Here is a 22,738-nt window from a genome sequence, read left to right as displayed (position 1 = left end):
TTTTAAAAATGTAGCCGTAATAAGGGCAGTTAGGTATCAAAAAGCATCTTGAAATAAGAATGTTTTTAAAATGGGAATGGGATGCTTCTAAACAAAGATGGTTAGGGATGGAGTTCCAAAGAGAAGGGGCAGGTACAGTATTGATGTGCTTCAAAGATGGAATCGTTAAGAGATTTTGAGAAGTTGAGCTGAGGGCTTTAGATGGACAGTAAGGTACTAACATGGATATCACCCCACTTCACTCCCAGGGCACTCTCTGAAGTTAAAAGGGGAAATGTTCCGTACAAACGTAAGGAGGTTCTTCAACCAGAGAGTGGTAGAAATCTGGAACGCTTTTCCGGAGGCTGTCATAGGGGAAAACACCCTGCAGGGATTCAAGACAAAGTTGGACAAGTTCCTGCTGAACCACAATGAACACAGGTAGGGCTGGTCTTGGTTAGGGCATAGGTCTTTGACCTGGGGGCCGTCGCGTGAGCGGACTGCTGGGCACGATGGACCACTGGTCTTACCCAGCAGCGGCAATTCTTATGCTCTTAAGGGAATCTAGGCAGGAGTCCGTGTTATGTGTGGTGGGACTTAACCAAACCAAAAGCTTCCTATCCTATATAATAAAACGCTAGCCGCGCATGCGCACTCCTATCTGTGTGTTCCATGATCAGTAGGTCTGTGGCCGCAGGAGTGCGCATGCGTGCTTATACGTCACCAGCCGCCGATCACCTCCACAAGCCGGGACCGCAGTCAGCTGCCGATCTCCGTTCCTCCAGCGCCGGGGGGGGGGGGTGTCTCGGAGGAGAGGGATTGCGGACACTCAGCGCCCCCACTGAGGAGTCCAGCAACTTTGCGCCCCGGCTCTTAAACTGACCCCGCCGCCCGGGACCCGAGTCCTTTGCCACCCCCCCTTCCCTTCTCGTGGTCCCGACTACAAACCTGGCGATTCCAGCAGTGTGTGCAGCAGTCTTCACACGCTGCTTTGGGCTCTTCTACTGCCCTGATTTACTCTGCCGCGTCTCTGATGATGTCATTAGGGACATGAAAGAGTAAATGTGGAGGAGTGTGTGGCGCAGTGGTTGGATCTACAGCCTCAGCACCCTGGGGTTGTGGGTTCAAACCCCGCGCTGCTCCTTGTGACCCTGGGCAAGTCACTCAGTCCTCCATAGCTCCAGGTACGTTAGATAGATTGTGAGCCCACCGGGACAGATAGGGAAAATGCTTGAGTACCTGATTGTAAAAAACCACTTAGATAACCTTGATAAGTGGTATATCAAATCCTAATAAACTTGAAAACTTGAAACTTAAATCAGGGCAGTAGAAGGACCCGAAGCAGCGTGTGGAGACTGCTGCACACACTGCTGGAATCGCCAGGTTTGTAGTCGGGACCATGGGAAGGGAAAGGGGGATAGAGGAAATGCTAATGCTGCTGTGGTGTGGGAAGTGGTGTGGGGGGAGGGAAATGAGGGGAGGGAATGCTGCTTTGAACAGACAGACAGAGGGAGGAAGGGAGACAGAAAGAAAAGAAGAAAGACATAGGGGCAGGGAGATACACAGAAAGACAGACAGACAAAGGGGGCCAGGGACAGAGACAGACAGAAAGAAAGACAGTGGGAGTCGCGTCAGGAGGGGTGCGGGATGCCGCAGAGGGAACTTTTCCAATGGGTGCAACTGGGTGGCTGTTGGGAACCTCTGATCAGGGGCAGAGCAAGGTAAGTGTATCATAGGGATAAGAAGGAGGGGGGGAGAAAAAGGAAGGAACGCCTACTGCTGGACAGGGGGAGAAGGAAAGAGGTGCTGCTGGACAGGGGGGAGGTAAAACAAAGGGAGAGGGGCTGCTGCTGCATAAGGAGAGCAGTGAAGTGGTGGTGGACACAGGAGAGGTAAAAGGAAGGGAGAATGGACAGGGGGAGCAGCCAAGGGGTGGTGATGGACAGCCAAGGAAAAAGAAAGACAGACAGACACACACACATATGTTCTAGCAGCCGTTAATGTAACGGGCTTAAAGACTAGTAATAGTATATAGTGGCTGGGAAGGGCAGGTGTGCCGAGCGACACCGATTCACAACAGAAGTGGTCCATCGCGCCCTATTTGAGTCCATTGAACCGGACTTGATAAACTTCGCCCCCTCTTTGCCTCGAACCTTCAGCTCAGGGTCTTGAATCGCCGCCATTCGGGCCCAGCTCTCGTCGGCGGCCCTTCGCCTACCTGTCTCCAGGGAGTCCGTCACGCTCAGGCTCCCGGCCGCCGGTGCCGTCCCCGGAGAGCTGCCCTCGGGGGCACCGAGCCCGTCTCTCGCCGCCCGCCCCCGGCTTTTCCTCCGCGAAGCCGACATGACCGGCCCCGGCCGCTCCCACGCAACAACTTCCGGAGCAGCGCAGCGACTTCCGGGACGGAGCCAGCTGCCCGCTGCGGTTGCCCTAGTTACGGCGCCAAATGCTGAGGCGACTTCTACTTCCGGGGCGAAGAGGAAGCGGCGCCGAAATGCAACGAGTAAAGGCGCGGGAGACGGACCGTTTGGGCGAAGCGGGAAAAGGGGGCTCGAGGCAGAACCTTAGATAATTCTCCTAAAGCCCCAAAACTCTCAACTCCCCCTCACTGCTGTCAGATACCTAGACCCTGAAATGTCCTGTCTAAATTAGATTGTCAGCTCTTCCGAGCAGGGACTGTCTATTATAAAGGCTCCTTTGCATTACACTCTATAGAAATTCAACCTTTAAATTCTCCCTTACTGCTGTCAGATACCTAGACCCTGAAATGTCCTGTCTAAATTAGATTGTCAGCTCTTCCGAGCAGGGACTGTCTGTTGTAAAGGCTCCTTTGCATTACAATCTATGGAAATTCAACTCTTCAACTCCCCCTCACTGCTGTCAGATACCTAGACCCTGAAATGTCCTGTCTAAATTAGATTGTCAGCTCTTCCGAGCAGGGACTGTCTATTATAAAGGCTCCTTTGCATTACACTCTATAGAAATTCAACCTTTAAATTCTCCCTTACTGCTGTCAGATACCTAGACCCTGAAGTGTTCGGTCTAAATTAGATTGTCAGCTCTTCTGAGCAGGGACTGTCTATTGTAAAGGCTCCTTCACATTACACTCTAAAGAAATTCAACTCTTCAACTCCCCCTCACTGCTGTCAAATACCTAGACCTTGAAATGTCCTGTCTAAATTAGATTGTAAGCTCTTCTGAGCAGGGACCGTCTATTGCTCCTTTACATTACACTCTATAGAAATTCAGCTCTTCAACTCCCCCTCACTGCTGTCAGATACCTAGACCCATCCACCTTTTTAAAGTGTGGTACTCTTCACCCACTCCAGCTGATTGCCCACCTGCATTGCTCATGAGGTGTTAATCCATTTGCCCCAGAGTCCTCATGACTGTCTCAGTCTGCCTCTGTTACTGAGCAGAGACAATCCATATTTTTTTTCTGAAGCCCCTGCTTCTTATACCAGAACAGGACACCCCCTCCCCCCCTTCTTGGGTCTTGGCAGACAGTGTGGGCAACCAAAGGCCACCCTCTCAGTAATGCAGATGCTTTTATACCATCCAAATGCCTCCCTCCCCCACCCCATGCATACAAACACTGTCAATTATATTTTCAGGACATCCACAAGTATCAATCTCCCAAATCAGCGTACCTTAGGCAGCTTTGCTAGCTCCCATTGCCATAGTTACCCCTTAGGGGTTACAGTTAGGTTACTCATCTAATAACATAAATGCTTTGAATAATCCCACCAAATATTTCTCTCTTTATGTCGTTAACAGAAGCCATCATCCCTTTTCTGTTCTGAGAGGTATATTTGCTCCTTTCACAGGGATGGAGCTGTACCTCAGATGAGATTACTCTAGCGGGCTCTTCTATTAAGAGATATTTGGTAATTTGTCTGCTCTGCTTTTGTGTATGGCCTGCCTGGACTGGAGACTTTGCTCCTGGGATCAGTGATGCCAGTGGGGATGTTGACACAGACTAGCATACGGTGCTGGGCCTCTGGGGTGCCCATCTATTGTCGGACCCCTTGGTGCAGGGTGCCAAAGCTAAGCCTCAGCATGTCCCTGCAGAAGCACTCGCCCCACTCTTTCTTGCCTCTGGAAGCACTGCTGGATAAGTTTGGGGGCGTCACCGTCCACCTGCCTCAGGAGCTCCCCACTGCACACGAAGGGGCCTTCCAGAGCTGGCTGCAGGGTAAAGCAAGAAATCTGACATCAGATACTGCGTCCAGCAACTCAGCCCCTGCCTTGACTCTCATTTCCAGGGATCAGACAGTGCTGAAAACTTGCGCTGCTTTCCCTGACAGAACTCTGAATAGCTGCTATATAATACTATGTTTGCAATATATATATATACAGTAGTGTAGCAAGTGGCAGTGGCACCCTCCCCCGCCATCTTCACCCCCTCCCCCCCACATCCACACTCCTTCCCCGCCCCATGTGCGCACCATTTCCCTTCCCTTCCCCCATACCTCTAACGTTCCTGGTGCGAGCAGCGTCGGCTCTTCCTCTGACATCTCATCTAATTGTAACTACAGTAAAACCTTGGTTTGCGAGCATAATTCATTCCGGAAACATACTTGTAATCCAAAGCACTCGAATATATAAGCGAATTTCCCCATAAGAAATGATGGAAACTCCGACAATTCGTTTAACAACCCAAAAACTTTAATAGAAAATATAGTACGGTCATTACACTCCCATGTCAGAGAGAGAAGAACCATCGTCTCAGTTGTGACGCGTGAATACAGTGCGTACTTGTATTGCAAGGCCTCACAGCATCTTCGGCTCAGTTGTGATGACATGCTACGCATATACGTGCTCGTATTGCAAGACATCACTTGTTTATCATGTTAAAATTTAATAAAACATTTTGCTCGTCTTGCAAAACACTTGTACACCAAGTTACTTGCAATACAAGGTTTTATTGTACTTTGCTTTTGTAAACCACATAGAGCTTCACGGTATTGCAGTATAAAAGCAGATTGTTATGTTATGAGCAGAGTCACAAAGGAGAAAATCCCTGCTCAAATGAGCTTACAATCAAGACAGAAACAGGATGCCAGGGTAGGGGTTACAGTTAGAAGGGATGGTAGTGGTGAGCAAAGGGCAGAGGAGAGTAGGGTTATGAGTTGAAGGTTGTCTTAAAAAGGTAGGTTTTCAGCCTACTTTTGAACAAGGGAAGGGGAGTGGCGGACAAACTCAGGTAGTTTATTCCAGGCATGAGGGGAGGCAAGATGAAAGGACTGAAGTCTGGAATTGGAAGTGGAGGAGAAGGGCATAGATGAAAGCAATTTGTCGGAGGAACAGAGTTCTTGGGGAGATGTATAAGGAGAGGCGAGAGGAGAAATACTAAGGGGCTGCAGAATGAACTATAGCTACGAGATGCAGGGATCCATATTAGGAGTAGGAAAAGGTTCTAGGTATCATTATGGTGGCTAATAAAGCAGATAGAATATTAGGAATTATCAGGAAAAGAATGGAAAACAAAGATGGTACGGCTGCACCTTGAATACTGTGGGCAGTTCCGATCACCGTATCTCAAAAAAGATATAGCGGAATTAGAAAAGGTACAGAGAAGGTTGATGAAAATGATAAAAAGGATGAGATGACTTCCCTATGAGGAAAGGCTAAAGCGGCTAGGGCTCTTCAGTTTGGAGAAGAGACGGCTCAGGGGTGATATGATAGAGGTCTATAAAATAATGAGTGAAGTGGAAAGGGGGTGATGTGAATCGCTTGTTCACTCTTTCCAAAAACATTAGGACTAGGGGACATGCGATGAAGTTACTAAGTAGTAGTTTTTAAAACAAACCGGAGAAAATATTTCTTCACACAATGTATAATTAAACTTTGGAATTTGTTGCCGGAGAATGTGTTGAAACAGGATAAGCCACATAAAATCTGTTTGGCCACTGTTGAAACAGGATACTGGGTTTGATGGACCTTCAGTCTGTCCCAATATGGCAGTTCTTATGTCCCTGGCAGTGGTAGTACACTGGCTGCTCTGCCTAAGGAGCTGGGCGGCAGATTCAGCCTCTACGTCTTGGCTTGTATGTCTTTCCTTTTGGGGTTGTTGCCTATTCGGCGAGGAACTCACTGATTTAGTGAAGGAACTGGGGGAGACCAAACTGTAGCATTTGCCTGAGGACAGGCCAGAGTTCCTCTCAGTCGGGCTCTGGTTTAGTCTATTCTCACTTTCAGGACAGCAGGCATTATAGGCCTGGTTGTCAGCAGTTCAACCAGCGTTCTCATTTGGCCAACAAGCAATTCTCCTTTCATACAGACAAGTCAGGATGCAGTGGGGAAAGCCCTCTGCCTCTTCTCAAAGTTCACAATGATAAGAGGCTGGCCCACTCGCCTTCCAGTGGGAGGTTAACTTCAACATTTTGTATGTCGGACCAGTGTGACTTGGAGATCATCAGAGAAGAGTATCGGTTAGAGCTCTCCCGGTTGCTCTTCTTGGAGTCTCCTGGAAGGCGAGGCATCAAGGAAGCCAGCATTCAGAAGACAATAGATTCCCTACAGGCTCTGCAAGAAATTCAACATACTTGTCCCAACCTTTCTTGAATTCTGATACGCTTCACGTCTCCACCAGGAGGCCGTTCCTGCATTGACCACCCTTTTTGTGGAAAAATATTTTCTGAGGTTACTTCTGAATCTCTCCCTTTTCACCGCCATCCTGTCCCCCTCATTCCAGAGCTTCCTCTCAGTTAAAAGAGACTTGCCCCAGGCGCATTTACCATGTTTCCCCGAAAATAAGACCTCGCATAATTTTCAGGGTAGGTCTTAATATAAGCCCTACCCCAAAAATAAGCCCTAGTTGAAGCACTTATTTTTGGTGTAGGGAAAAGCAAAATAAAAGTCCAGGATCTTCCTAAATGCCGTAGCAGACCCTTCCATCTCTCCCAACCCACGCCGACCAAGAGAATGACATCATTACCTACTTCCAAAAGGCAGCATCGCGGCAGCAATCTAAACGGGCTGCTTCGGGCCATCTCACATTGGGGCTTTCCTCTGCCACATCACTGATGATCAGCAACGCGGCGGTGGAGCATCCCGACGTGAGAAGGCCCGAAGCAGCCCGTTTAGATTGCTGCCGCGATGCTGCCATTTGGAAGTAGGTAATGATATGTCAGTCTTGGGGTCGGCAGGAGGAGGGAGAGATGGAAGGGTCGGTGGGGGTTTGGCTGCATGGCAGTGGGGATAGAAAGATGGTGTGGGTTTGTGATTGGGCAGTTTCCCCGAAAATAAGACCTAATGCATTTTAGAGGCCCAAAAATAATATAAGACAGTGTCTTATTTTTGGGGAAACACGGTTTGTAGGTATTTAAACATCTCATTCATCTGGTTCAAGAGAAGTTTTGTCTTGATGTGACCTCCTTGTCTGTAGCTCAACTTCCGAGTGATGTTTTCTGTGCAGGACCCGACTTGTTGGAAGAAGCTTTCTTTGGACCTTAGGCAAGCTTCTTCGGTAGTTCAGTTTAGAAAAAAGCTTAAACACTGTTCGGTTTTTGCGCACTTTTTCAACTTGAAGTAGAGTGATGTGCCAGCAGTCCAGTTTCTATCAAGCGAGAGCAGAGGGAGATAGTTGGCCTTTTTTAAAAATTATTGTTACTTCTTGTATTGTAATATGCTTAGTATGATAAGGCTGTAATTTGGTTGTTGATGTTTTTTAAGTTCAGAAATGTTTTTTTATTTATATTTTGTTATTAGTTTTATTTATTTATTTTTATTTATATTTCTTTATTAGTTTTATATTTTTTTTATTATTTATATTTCTTTATTAGTTTTATAGAAATGTTTTATTAAATTTTTTCAAAACCACAAACAAAACAACACACATACACTCCGTGTACATTTCAGAAAATAGCACCACAATACATTCAGCACAGTGACAAAATGAATAAAGCCAAATAGTTGACAAAAACACAATCTGGTATGACCAATAAAAATAAATGGCATTATCTGGATGTCAATCAAAATAAAAAAAGGCTCAGTGCAAGAATAGTACTCAATACCAGAATTTCATAGCGGTGCAAGAATGCGATACTGACTTTGTAAATGATTTCCAATCAATCCAAATGGATAGACCAAGGAGTCATCTCCGCATAGAATTGCAGAATATGTGGAATATAAATTTTTTAAATAAATAATAAATAAATTTCTGTCTCTATCATATCTCTAGCCCTATCATTATAAACAGATAAATAGATTTTGAAAATGGTGGATATATGGAACATAAGACTAGCCTTACTGGGTCAGACCAATGGTCCATCAAGCCCAGTAGCCCGTTCTCACGGTGGTCAATCCAGGTCCTAGTACCTGGCCAAAACCCAAGGAGTGGCAACATTCCATTATCTCAGAGTAAGCAAGATTCTGGAACCCCAAAGAGTGCAACATTCCATGCGGAATCCCAAAAAAGTAGCAACATTCCACATAGAATCTCAAAGAATAGCAAGATTCCAGACTCCCAAAGAGTAACAAGATTCTAGAATCCCAAAGAATAGCAAGATTCCATGCTACCAATACAGGGCAAGTAGTGGCTTCCCCCATGTCTTTCTCAATAACAGACCTTATCTATTCTCTGAGTGAAAAAACATTTCCTCCTATTGGTTTTAAAAAATATTTTCCTGTAATTTCATTGAGTGCCCCTAATCTTTGTAATTTCTGATGGAGTGAAAAATCGATCCACTTGTATCTGTATCTGTACTTGTATCTGTTCTACTCCACTCAGGATTTTGTAGCCTCTTCCTTTAAGTCTCGTCGAGTGTCCCCTAGTCTTTGCACCCTGTTACTGCACCATCTTTTCAAGGGTCTGAGGAGTGTCGTATCCTTTCACGTTCCAGAGTCTATCAAGCAATGGAAAGCAGAGGGCAGAGCTGCGGTCTGGATGCATATTCCCATCCTGCAGAGCAGATTTATAGCTGTTGCAGCGGCCGAAGGCTTCACATTTCACCATGCAGAACTCGACACATCGACACTCACGCTTTGGCTAAGAGAAGGCCAGAGCAGGTTGCCAGGGTTTGCTACTCATCAAGTTGGAGTTGCAGGTCAGTTCAAAATAAATCAAGAGGTTTATCGTACTCTGACTTTGCTTGAAGAATATTTGTGATGAAGGACCCACAGTGCCTCGCCAGCTCCTGTGCTGTATTTTAGAGGGGCCAGGCACTGCTTATAATGTTATTATCGTTGCCAACCATGCAAGGGCCTGTGTTCATAAATGGTCATTGCTGAGCCAAGTTGCTTTGTTGAGCATGTGATGGGGTGGTAAGAAAGTTACTTTCCACACTATAATTTCCTTATACAGTATAGGAAAGTCAGGAGGTCGGTGGCTGACATTGTTGCCAAAACACTAGATATGAGACTTTACTACTCAAAGTTATCTGATGGAGACTACCTAATGCTTATCTCTGGTTCAAAAATGTTTAACATAAGAACATAAGCAATGCATCTGCTGGGTCAGACCAGAGGTCCATCATGCCCAGCAATCCGCTCATGTGGCAACCCATCAGATCCAGGACCTGTATAGTAATCCTCTATCTATACCCTTCTATCCCCTTTTCCTTCAGGAAATTATCTAATTCCTTCTTGAACCCCCAAACCGTACTCTGTCCTATCACACCCTCTGGAAGCGCATTCCAGGTGTCCATAGAAAGCCTAGTCCAACAGATAGGAGCCTGAACCAAAAACATCACTTTCCAATGACTCAAAGGTTAACCACAGAAAGGGAGGGCACAGCAAGACAAAGCTGAACTCTAGAGCGTAAACTCCATGACAGAACGTAAAAGTTCACCAATGATCGCAACAGCTCCGGACCACCATCATTCAAAAGTATAAAAATTAAACAGAGTCTTAAACGCGATATGAGCCCTGATAGGCAGCCAATGCAGAACTTTCACAACTGGCGTAATGTGCACAGACCAAGAAACATGCGTCATCAAATGGGCAGTGGTGTTTTGAGCATGGACCTAAGAACACGTTGTGGTAAGCCTATGTACAAAGCATTGCAATGATCCAGCACTGGATTGATCATTAGCATTACGGTGTTTTAAAATGATTCTCGGACAGATAATCATAAGAACATAAGCAATGCCTCTGCTGGGTCAGACCTGAAGTCCATCGTGCCCAGCAGTCCGCTCACGCGGCAGCCCAACAGGTCCAGGACCTGTGCAGTAATCCTCTATTTATACCCTTCCATCCCCTTTTCCAGCAAGAAATTGTCCAATCCTTTCTTGAACCCCAGTACCGTACTCTGCCCTATTACGCCCTCTGGAAGCGCATTCCAGGTGTCCACCACACGTTGGGTAAAGAAGAACTTCCTAGCATTCGTTCTGAATCTGTCCCCTTTCAACTTTTCCGAATGCCCTCTTGTTCTTTTATTTTTTGAAAGTTTGAAGAATCTGTCCCTCTCTACTCTCTCTATGCCTTTCATGATCTTGTAAGTCTCTATCATATCCCTTAAGTCTTCTCTTCTCCAGGGAAAAGAGTCCCAGTTTCTCCAATTTTCTCTATCTATCTCTCTCTCTCTCTCTATTTCTTTCTCTCTCTCTCTCTCTCTCTCTATTTCTTTCTCTCTCTCTTTCTCTCTATTTCTCTCTGTCTCCCTTTCTCTCTCTCTTTCTGTCCCTCTCTACTCTCTCTATGCCCTTCATGATCTTGTAAGTCTCTATCATATCCCCTCTAAGTCTCCTCTTCTCCAGGGAAAAGAGACCCAGTTTCTCCAATCTCTCAGCATATGAAAGGTTTTCCATCCCTTTTATCAGACGTGTCGCTCTCCTCTGAACCCTCTCGAGTAACGCCATGTCCTTCTTAAGATACGGCGACCAATATTGGACGCAGTACTCCAGATGCGGATGCACTATCGCCCGATACAACAGCAGGATAACTTCTTTCGTTCTGGTTGTAATACCCTTCTTGATTATACCTAGCATTCTATTTGCCTTCTTAGCGGTCGCTGCGCACTGTGCTGTCGGCTTCATTGTCATGTCCACCATTACCCCCAAGTCCCTTTCTTGGGTACTCTCACTCAATAACATCCCTCCCATCGTATAGTTGTACCTCGGGTTTCTGTTTCCCACATGTAATACTTTACATTTCTCAACGTTTAACTTCATCTGCCATCTCGTCGCCCATTCCCCTAGTTTGTTCAAGTCCCTTTGCAATTCTTTGCAGTCCTCTTTAGTCTCTTTATCTCACACTTCGTCCCTGTTTCTAGATCATTTATGAATCTCTTAATCTACGTAAAATACGTAACCGATAAAATACCCCCGAAACTACTGCTTTTACTTGTGCCTTAAAGAGATAATGCGGAATCATGTATGACCCCCCAATATTTCCATTGCCGCAACACAGGGACTGTAGCATTATCTAACATGACCTCAGAGGGAAATGCTTGTAAATGATTCTGTCGACCGAAACAGAGTACAATTCTCCCTCCGTATTTGTGGTTTCAGCAATCGCGGTTTCGATTATTCACATTTTTTTTTTCTTTCTGCTCCTCCCACCCGAATTAGGTCATCCATGGTTGCAGAGAAACATTTTGCCATGTTTTCCAAGCACCGATTCGCAGCGTGCACAAAGAAAATCGCAGATTCCCACCTCTTGTCAAGAATCAGTCAAAAGAGACCAAATCACATGCATTTGGCTGCGCTCACACGCAGCGCACCCCTCGTTCATACGCACTCAAGGACCAGGGATCCCCCTCCCCCATTTCTCACAGTCTGACATCTTCCTCTCTCTTTCACTCTCACCAGTCAGCATACCTCCCCCCCCATCCACAGTACTGCGACCAAGGTCTGGCATCTCTCGCTCATTCTCAAACCCCACTGGTTCTACCTTCAAACTTTTCTCTGAGGTTGCATGGTAATTTACATGGGGTTGCGTGCGGCGACCCCAGAGCTTTCTCTCTACTGCGTCCCACCCCGCCAGAAAGAGGAAGTTGAGTCAAGAGGGAAGAGGGGGGCGTGGCACAGGGAAAGTGGTTGTGTCAGAGGAGGCGGGAAATGGAAAGCTCCAGGGTTAGTTGTAGGTTCAGTGTTAACGGGCAACATCAAAGGTAGGTTTGAATGTGGGGAGCGGGAATGAAGTAAGGTTGGAATAAGGGTGAGCTACCGGAACGCGAGATTGTTATTCGCAGTTTCAGCAAATGCGGGAGGATTTAAAAGAAAACTGCGAATAACAAATGAAAAAGTTATTTGCGGTTTTCCAGTATTCGTGGTCATGTTAATCCCCTATCACCGTGAATATGGAGGGAGAAGTGTATCTCTGATTTAGAGACTTTCAGCTTCACCTGAAATGCTCAATGAAGCACTCCCAGGGCCTCAGTCATAGAATGCCGACTCAGAATCAAAAACTGTATATCGTCCGCATAAAGAGAGAAATGCAGCCCCAGATCTTTGAACATTTTGCAAAGTGATAACAAATATATATTAAATAACAATGCAGCCAAAGCTGATTCCTGAGGAACCCCACAGTGCAAGGAAGACCACCCCAACTTCGTCTGATCAAACTCAACACAAAACTCTCTATTCTCTAGGAAAGATCAAAACCACTCTAATACAACTCCTCTGATTCCAAGGGCACGCAACCTATCCAACAAGTATCGAACGCTGCCGACACATCCAGCATTACCATGAAATAAGACGTTCCGCGATCCAATCCTAGACCCACCATATCCACTACTGATAACAATAGATGTTCTGCTGAGTGCCTAGGTCTAAAGCTGAATTGAGAACTATCCAGCAACTGATGAAGCTCCAGAAAATCAATGATCTAATTCCGTTCCATTCTTACAAATTTTTAACAGCGGACACACTACAGCTCCTTTTAATGTAGGCAGAGCACATCCTGCGTCTAAAGATTTAATCAGTCTGTAATAATGATGGTACCAACACCTCTGCTATAGATGGAAGCACTGCCACAGGCATGGGTCTAGGAAGCCGGTCAATTTATTAAGACAACGAATAATACGTTTCACATCTTCCCCTGATACCGTGTCAAACTTAACCAACAATCAGCTATAGCATGCACCTTCACCGTAAAATGCTGTACAAATTGATGACTCGAAAAAGCACAATCTATGTCACATCCTGGCGTGGCGGTTAGTTTCTTCATGACCTTAAATAATTCACAAGCGCAATTTTATGGTCAAAATAATCCTTTTTAGCAGCCATAGAGGAAAGCTACTACAATGGTGTGTGGTCTTCATGATAAGGCGTATGGGGACAGACTTAAAGATCTCAATCTGTATACTTTGGTGGAAAGGGAGAGGGGAGATATGATAAGAGACATTTAAATACCTACGTGGCATAAATACACATGAGTCAAGTCTCTTTCAATTGAAAGAAACCCTGGAATGAGAGAACATAGGATGGAGTTAAGAGGTGATAGGCTCTGGAGTAATCTAAGGAAATACGTTTTTTACAGAAAGAGTGGTAGATGCATGGAACAGTGTCCCGGAAGAGATGGTGGAAACAGAGACTGTGCCTGAATTCAAGAGGGCCTGGGACAGGCACATGGGATCTCTCAGAGAGAGAAAGAGATAATGGTTACTGTGGATGGGCAGACTGGATGGGCCATTTGGACTTTATCTGCCTTCATGTTTCTATGTTATACTCACTCTGATATGCATTAAAAGTCACTGCATCTGGCTTTTTGTATTACAGCACTGACCAGCAGAGGGCAGCAGAATGAAGACATTGGGCTGACTGTTTTCAATGGACATGTTTGAACATGTTTTCCAAAGGTTGAGCAAACTCAGCATCTTGATGTAACATTGAGTTTATTATTATCAGGAAAAGACAGTAAATTTTGTATGAAGACAGACGCTATCATTCCTTCAAGCTGCAAAGCTTAGGCTACAAGTTCAAGAAAGAAGACTGGTGACCAGTGGCATACCTAGCATATGTGACACCCGGGGCCCATCATTTTTTGACACCCACCCATCTATATGAAAAATATGATTTTTAGTAACAATCTACATATCGCACAAGAGTGTACCTAGGAAAAGGCAGCATCTTAAACACTGCAGTGAGCACTAGAACACCAACACATACATTGTAAAACTAAACAAACCAGATCCTGCAGTCAATTGATCCAGTACAGTCGATGCTATCAGAAAGCCATGTCCCTTTCATACACACAGACAGATACACCCCAATATGGAATAATCACAAACTAAAAATAGAAATATGTAGACAAAAAGTTAAACTGAACTGCCAAGAAACCAGACTCTGCATACAATGCAACACCACAACACCACAAAAACAGTAATACATGTCCTCTAATACTGTGCAAAATATAAAGACAGTAGATGTAAATTTGAAAAACTGATATATAACAATCACCACTTTACAAATTAACAAATAAAAATAAAACAAATAATGAGAAATATGAAAATACCATTTTATTGGACTAATCCCCGTAAGCTCGGTACTCATCCCCACAAACCACCTGATTCCATCCACACAAGCCTTGAATTGTTTTATATTGAACTTATTATATTAAAGTATAAAAAGAAACAATATTCTGTACAGTTGTCAATTTATAAATCAGCATCTTCTCCCCACTCTCTCTTCCCCATTTTCCTTCAGCGTCCTCAGCCCACTCTCTCTCCAATTTCCTTCAGCGCACGCACATAAAAACAAGCAAGTAATTTTATATCATTTTCATTCTATTCATTCATAGAAATTAAAGTCTAAATAATGCCAGTCACATAACAAAACATGATTTTACAAAAATAATTCCCTGCAGTCAAGCCTACAAGGATTACTAGATGTCTTTCGGCAGCTCCCCTCCCTCCCTCCCCGTTACCTTCGTGGCCAAATCAAAATGATCTACCAACAATAAAATTTTAAAAACACAAAGCACATTGTACGCAGAGAAAATGTTAATTATCATTTATATTCCGCGGGTTTTCAAAGAGGTCAAGGCAGATGACTTTATGCAATGTCACCTCAGTAACAACTATACAAAAATAGACATATATACCCCTCCCTTTTTATTAAACCGCAATAGCGTTTTTTAGCGCAGGGAGCTGCGCTGAATGCCCCACGCTGCTCTCGACGCTCCCTGCACTAAAAACTGCTATTGCAGTTTAGTAAAAGGGGCCCATAATGCAAAATATAGACAGCATATATAAATTCTCAAAACGGACACATTTTGATCACTAAATTGAAAATAAAATCATTTTTCCTACCCTTATGTTTGGTAATTTCATCAGTCTCTGGTTGCACTTTATTCTTCTGACTGTGCATCCAATATTTCTTCCCTTCTTTCAGCCTCCTGTATGCTTCCTCTCCTCCAGACTTCATTCCTTCCCCCAACTTTTTCTTTGTTTCATCCTGTCCCCTTCTTTCTTTCTATATCCATGCCCCCTTTCTTTCTGTATGTCTGTCTTTCTCTCTCTCTCCATGCCCCATTTCTTTCTTTCACCCTGCTCCCTTCTTTCTTTCTCTCTCCATGCCCCCTTTCTTTCTCTATGTCTGTCTTTCTCTCTCTTTCCCCATGCCCCATTTTTTTCTTTCTTTCACCATGCCCCCTTTCTTTCTTTCTGGCTCCCTGTCCCCCCCTTGCTTTCTTTCTGGCTCCCTGGCTCCCCCCTTTCTTTTTTTCTCCCTTCCCTCCCCCATGCCACCGCCGCTACCACCACCATGCTGCCACCACCGCTGGGGAAAGGCTGCCACTGGCCATCGGAAACAGGCCGGCGCTGAATTCGCCCTCCTTCTTTTCCCGCGGGCCGACCAACTCTGGCTGCCCGACGTCAATTCTAACGTTGGAGAGGACGTTCCGGGCCAGCCATGCAGCGAATGGCTGGCCCAGAACGTCCTCTCCGACGTCAGAATTGACATCGGATGGCTAGAGTTGCTCGGCTCGGGGAAGAGAAGCAGCAGGGAGGGAGAATTCAGCGCCTATTCCCCGGTAAGTGGCCAACTGAACACCTCCTCGGGCCTTGCACCTGGGGCGGACTGCCCCCCCCTTGGTACGCCACTGTTGGTGACATTTGAGTTTGCATAGTTCAGTGTATCGCAAACTGTGTGTCGCGGCAGATTCCAAGTGTGCTGTGAAACGCCAGCAAGGAGAGGCGCTGGTGCCGGCTGACTCCTTACAGGACGTGCCTCTCAACGCAAGAGGCACGTCCTGTAGGCAGTCAGATGACGCTGACTCTCCTCCTTGCCGGCGTCTCATTTCCTCACACCTGGATCCCCCACTGGCAAAGTGACAGGTTCAGGGTCACAGCCGGAATGCTTCTGCGCAAGCACAGACATCGTGATGACGTCAAGCATGCGCATGACATCATCGCATCAACATCCACGCACTTCTGGATGCATTCCGGATATGGCACCAGGTTTAGTGTGCTTTGGCGCCAAAAAGTTTGCGTGACATAATCAAGCTTGAGAAACGAGCATCAACATGGCAAATGAGGTTCAACGTGGATAAGTGCAAAGTGGTGCATGTCGGGAACAAAAATCTCATGCACGAATACAGGATGTCTGGGGCGGTACTTGGAGAGACCTCCCAGGAAAGAGACTTGGAAGTTCTGATCGACAAGTCGATGAAGCCGTCCGCGCAATGTGCAGCGGTGGCGAAAAGGGCAAACAGAAGGCAAGGAATGATAAAGAAGGGGATCACAAACAGGTCGGAGAGGGTTTTCATGCCGCTGAACCGGGCCATGGTGTGCCCTCACCTGGAAACATAGAAACATAGAAAGATGACGGCAGATAAGGGCTACAGCCCATCAAGTCTGCCCATACCATTGACCCACCCTTTTAAGTCTACTGGCCCCCTTAACTCTATTGACCTGCTCTATTAAGTCTATGTCCTAGCGACCCTATTCATTGGTATGACCCTCGCAGTGATCCCACATATGTATCCCATTTATTCTTGAAGTCTGGGATACTGTGGGCCTCGATCACCTGTACTGGAAGCTTGTTCCAATGCTCTAAGAAATGTGTTCCAGTCTGCATCAGGCATGTTGAAGTCCCCAAGCAGTACAGTGTTGCCCCGTAGAGTGATATTCTCTATGTCTTCAATTAATTCCGTGTCCATGTCTTCCATTTGTCTTGGGGGTCTGGAGTACTGCATCCAGCACTGGTCGCCATACATGAAGAAAGACACGGTACTACTCGAAAGGGTCCAGAGAAGAGCGACTAAGATGGTTAAGGGGCTGGAGGAGTTGCCGTACAGCGAAAGATTAGAGAAACTGGGCCTCTTCTCCCTCGAGCAGAGGAGATTGAGAGGGGACATAGAAACATAGAAATAGATGGCAGATAAGGGCAACGGCCCATCTAGTCTGCCCACCCCAATGACCTTCCCCTAGCGTTCTCTGTGAATAGATCCCACGTGTCTATCCCATTTGACCTTAAAATCAGACATGCTGCTGGCCTCAATAACCTGAAGTGGAAGACTATTCCAGCGATCAACCACCCTTTCAGTGAAAAAGAATTTCCTGGTGTCCCCGTGCAGTTTCCCGCCCCTGATTTTCCACGATCGAAACATTCAAGATAATGAAGGGAATAGACTTAATAGATAAACAGGTTGTTCACCCTCTTTAAGGTAGAGAGAACGAGAGGGCACTCTCTAAAGTTGAAAGGGGATAGATTCTGTACAAACGTAAGGAAGTTCTTCTTCACCCAGAGAGTGGTAGAAAACTGGTACGCTCTTCTGGAGGCTGTTATAGGGGAAAACACCCTCCAGGGATTCAAGACAAAGTTGGACAAGTTCATGCTAAACTGGTGAGATTGGACTCATTTAGAGCACTGGTCTTGACCTAGGGTCCGCCGCGTGACCGGACTGCTGGGCAGGATGGACCATTGGTCTGACCCAGCAGTGATAATTCTTATGTTCTTATGACACTGGCATAGTTCAAAAGTAAAGATTTTTCATATCCTATAAAAAAACCAAACAAACAAACCCCTTCTGGAATCACCGACATTGAAGAAACAAGGCACAATCCTTAAACAAAGTGAGCTCTTTATTTGTTGGTTAGTCCCAAGCAGCTAAATAATGACACCGTTTACCTTTTCAAAGTACTGATACACACAGCTGTGGGAGAACACTCCAGGAAGATTTCCCCAAATGATCTGCCCTGTAGCACAAAGTCCTAACTATTTATACAGTTTTCTTCATTTCTGTTTCTGTAGCCTCAGTGAGGTTCCCATTTGCAGTCTTTGCAGCTTCCTGACCCATCCTGGCCTCCTAATTTCCTCATTCTCTCATACTGTCTTCCTTACTGATAATAAGACACCTACTGGTACAAGATGAATTCACCTATAGTCTAGTTTCACCATCTGCAGTCCTGGGGGGATATACATAAAGGCCATTCTTACTGATCAACATTGGTACTCGAGTGATGTCACTTTACAGCAGATGACAAATCCAGTGCAAATCGTAACCTGTTAATTGTATACAAAGTATGTTTAACCTGTAACCTGTTCTGAGCTCTTTGAGGACAACATGATAGAAAATGAATTAAATAAATGAGCTAAAAAGCAATACATTGCTTTGAGTGCAGGGGGACCAGGAGTGGAGGGGAGGGGTGGGCTAGTTGCACAAAGTCACGGGGAGGAAGGGATTGATGACAGCTCCGGCTCCTCACACCATTGGACCACCAGGGAGTACTGGAGGCTCGCGGTGGGTGCAGGATGGGCCATTTTGGGGGGCCCAAAATCTCAGTTTATATTCAGTATATTGCTTTGCATGCACTCTCTAACTTGTATACAGAATGAAAATAAAATCTTTTCCAACAAAACAAAAAAAAAGATTTTTTTTATAACAGCATCTGAAAGATCTGACCAGAGTTCCTAAAACTGTAGGTTTGATATCCAGAAATCGAATGCAAGGGATTACTGTGTGTTTCAAATATCCACAGCCCATAATGTGCTCTTTTGTATCTCCCTAGCACAGGGGTAGGCAATTCCGGTCCTCGAGAGCCGGAGCCAGGTCAGGTTTTCAGGATATCCATAATGAATATGTATGAGATGGATTTGCATGCACTGCCTCCTTGAGATGCAAATCTATCTCATGCATATTTATTGTGGATATCCTGAAACACTTAGCTCCGGCTCTCGAGAACCGGAATTGCCTACCCCTGCCCTAGCACGCTTTACCTTTATGATGGCATAATCCTTGCACAGGATTACCAATTGTCCCTGATTTCAGACCCCTGTTCCCCAGTCCTTCCTGTTTTCCATTGCCATGTCCGCATTCCCTGAATTGGTCCATCATCTTCCCCTCTTTCCCCTGCCCTCTGGCTTCAGCCCCCCCCCCCCCCCACCCAAGCCTCCCAGCTTTTTCTCTCCAAAGTCAGCATTGCAAAGTACAGCTCTGCATCAGCTCAAACATACTGTGTGTGTCTGCTGGGTCCCACCCCCTTTGACATACAGTTGCTCTTGCCATAGGGGCTAGACCCAGGGGCAACACAAAGCTGTACATCTGTTATGCTGACACATGAGAGGGAGGATTGAGGAACCAGGGAGAAGAGAATTCAATGTTGGACTGGAAGAGAGGGATGCAAGTGCTAAACTTGGTCAGGAACTGCAGAAAGAGATGGAGGTGGCTGGACTAGAAGAGAAGAGCAGAGAGGTATAGATGGTTTGATTGGAAGTGGAGAGAGAGAGGTGGAGATTACATTACATTACATTACATTACGGATTTCTATTCCGCCTATACCTTGCAGTTCAAGGCGGATTACAAAAGATTTGACTGGACATTTCCAGTGATGATCACATTACAGAGGATTTTACTGGACATTTTCCAGTGAGGATACAATTTTTTTTTTTTTTTTTTCTTGGGGATCTTATGGGTTGGATAGAAAACTGACAGTGCCTAGCAGTGTGATATTAGCAAATGGAATACAGTTAGAGTAGGCAAGATTACAATCTTTTTATGGTCTGTTTACTTGAAGGGTGATTAGGTGTGATAATTGGGGGAGGATTGTCTGGTGGTAGATGAGTTCAGTCGAGGTAGGTGAATTATCTGGAGGTAGGTGAACTTAGCTGAAGGTATGTGAAGTGGTTTAAGGTTTTTGGATGAATTTTTTAAAAAGCAGGGTTTTGATTTCTTTACGGAATGTTTTGAAGTCGTCCGATGTTGTCAGCAGGTTGGAGATGGAATGGTTGAGTTTTGCTGCTTGTGTTGCCAGAAGGTTGTCAAACATTTTCTTGCATTGTGTGCCTTTGAGTGGAGGGAAGGCAAAAGGATTTGGGGTTCTTCTTTGTCTTGTGGTGGAGATCTGGTTTAAGCGGTTGTTTAGGTAGGATGAGGAAGAGCCTTGTACTGCTTACTTGAAGAGCAGAGGAGAGAGAACATTTACGTCGCATCCTTAGGTCATCTCCTACAAAAATTAAACTTAAAGCACTACATATACGCAGATGACATATCCATCTTAATCTCTCTAACCGACATCACAAATGAAATTACCGACAACCTCTCAAACACAATGACAGAAATCGAAAAATGGACCACCACCTTCAAACTGAAATTAAACACAGCGAAAACAAAAGTCTTTTTGGCAAGCCCCAATGACAAAATTACGAGAACATCGCTAAAAATCAACAACCACGAATACCCAATATCCAATACCATAAAAATACTGGGTATCACTCTAGATACACATCTAACCATGGCTGACCACACAAACTTACTTGTGAAAAAATGTTTTTACACGCTGTGGAAGCTAAGGACCATAAAAAAATACTTCGACCCAACATCCTTCAGGTTGCTGGTGCAATCACTGATCCTATCCCTCCTTGACTACTGTAACATCATCTACCTGGGTATCCCACAAAAAACAGTAAAAAAAATTGAGATTAGTACAAAACACCGCTGTTCGCTTAATGTTCGGACTGAGAAAAAAAGACCACATCAGCCCCTACTACAAAAAGCTACACTGGTTACCAATAGAAGTGCGAATACTATTCAAATTTGCATGTACTGTATCTGTTTCAAACAAGTCTGGAGACTAGCACCTTCCTACCTGCAAACTCACTTCGTTCTGCACAACCCCACACGAACAACCAGAAACAAAAACATCTTTGCCTACCCGAAGATCTCAGGCTGCAGATACAAATCCTTCCTGGATAGAACCTTCATGTTCCAAGCGAATAAACAACAAGTCTGGTTGCGAAACTGCATAAATGAACCCAAACTGACTTACAATGCATTCCGAAAAGCAATAAAAACCGCCCTATTCGAAAAATTCATTGACTAAAATAGACCCCCCTTAAACTAAAACAAACCCCCCATAAACGCTATTCAATCTCTCAGGAAGCTCCAATTTTCATGTATTCTTTACCCATGGAACTTAAATTAGTATGTACCTTGTTTATGTAACTTTTCTATTTTAGGCTCCTTATCATTCGCTGACTGTCCAGCCTTCTTTCAATGTGAACCGCCTAGAAGTCGCCTGACTATGGCGGTATAGAAAAATAAAGTTATTATTATTATTATTGGCTGGTCTAGAAGGGTTGGAGAGAGAGATGGAGGTGGCTGGACTGGAAGGGAAGAGCAGAGAGGTATAGATGGTTTGATTGGAAGTGGAGAGAGAGGTGGAGGGCAGAGGAGAGAGAAGGATGGAGTTGGCTGGTCTATAAGGGTTGGAGAGAGAGATGGAGGTGGCTGGACTGGAAGGGAAGAGCAGAGAGGTATAGATGGTTTGATTGGAAGTGGAGAGAATGAGGTGGAGATGGCTTACTTGAAGGGCAGAGGAGAGAGAAGGGTGGAGTTGGCTGGTCTAGAAGGGTTGGAGAGAATAATGGAGGTGGCTGGACTGGAAGGGAAGAGCAGAGAGGTATAGATGGTTTGATTGGAAGTGGAGAGAGAGAATGAGAGATGGAGATGGCTTACTTGAAGGGCAGAGGAGAGAGAAGGGTGGAGTTGGCTGGTCTAGAAAGGTCGACTTTCCCCTGTCCTTTAGTTTAAAGCCTTCTCAATGGCCCTCTTCATGTTGCCTGCCAATACTCTTGCTCCTTCCTTGTTGAGGTGTAGTCCATCCTTTCTGTAGTACTTGCTTTTTCCCCAGAACGCTGTTCAGTTGCGCACAAAGTCAAAACTCTCTTCTTCGCACCATCGTCTCATCTAGGCGTTGATCGCTTACAATTCCCCTTGTCTCTTTCCATCCGCTCTTGGTACCAGGAGGATCTCGGAGAAGGCCACCTTCATCTCCCTGATCTTCAATTTTCTTCCCTGTCATACTTCCGTCCGCTCACATCATTGGTTCCCACGTGGATAAGCACAGCAGTGTCCTCTCCCCCAGCACTGTCTATGATCCTGGAGATCCTGTTGGCCACATCCTTCACTCTTGCTCCAGGCAGGCAGGTGACGATTCTATCCTCTCTCCCTCCTGCGGTGTGGCTGTCCACATGACGTACGATGAAGTCTCCCACGATGATCCCCATCTTCTTTATTTGGGGGTTCCTTAGGGGTCATAGGTCGACATCCATGGTATAGGACCAATCTTCTCCCTCCTGCGGTACTCCTGAAGTTGTTTTCTGTTCTTTAGGTGGGGGATGTCCCCTTGCAGTCTCCCTCTTACTCCTTGTGTGTGATCGCCCCTTATCTCTGCTTCCGTTCTTCCAGAATTTGCAGGGGTGTCTTCTCTTCTCTCAACCAGGCCTTCTTCCTGGGTTGTTTGGGTACAGTTCTCCACATGCTTTTGGTGAGCTTCCTCGATGTATCTCTCTAGCTTCTTAACCTCGTGATTTGGACTGTACTCCACTAGAAGCTTCTCCTGTTCGCGGATTTCTTCTTCAAAGGTGAGGAG

The 22,738-nt window shown here is 45.5% G+C and overlaps 2 protein-coding genes across 3 annotated transcripts in view; one reads left to right on the top strand and one right to left on the bottom strand.

Annotated features, from left to right (window-relative positions):
- The window catches only part of SPATA5 (spermatogenesis associated 5), a 460,802-nt gene that overhangs the window by 423,461 nt on the left and 14,603 nt on the right, over positions 1–22,738 (bottom strand). The window contains exon 1 of one of the 2 annotated variants that reach the window (XM_033938615.1): positions 2,198–2,377. The exons of the other annotated variant lie outside the window; for it this stretch is intronic. Within the exon in view, the coding sequence (XP_033794506.1) occupies positions 2,198–2,324 (127 nt within the window). The 5' untranslated portion in view covers positions 2,325–2,377. Of the gene's footprint in view, positions 1–2,197; positions 2,378–22,738 lie in introns of those variants that run through there. 2 annotated transcript variants of the gene reach the window in all.
- NUDT6 (nudix hydrolase 6) overlaps positions 3,871–22,738 on the top strand; it is a 102,533-nt gene continuing 83,665 nt past the window's right edge. Inside the window, exons 1-2 of the mRNA XM_033938675.1 lie at positions 3,871–4,174; positions 8,826–9,029. Of these exons, the coding sequence (XP_033794566.1) occupies positions 3,934–4,174; positions 8,826–9,029 (445 nt within the window). The 5' untranslated portion in view covers positions 3,871–3,933. The remainder of the gene's footprint in view (positions 4,175–8,825; positions 9,030–22,738) is intronic.

Source organism: Geotrypetes seraphini, chromosome 1, assembly GCF_902459505.1.
Source record: "Geotrypetes seraphini chromosome 1, aGeoSer1.1, whole genome shotgun sequence".
Lineage (NCBI taxonomy): Eukaryota > Metazoa > Chordata > Amphibia > Gymnophiona > Dermophiidae > Geotrypetes > Geotrypetes seraphini.
The sequence above is the reverse complement of the archived record's forward strand: the minus strand, read 5'-3'. Positions and strand labels throughout refer to the sequence as shown.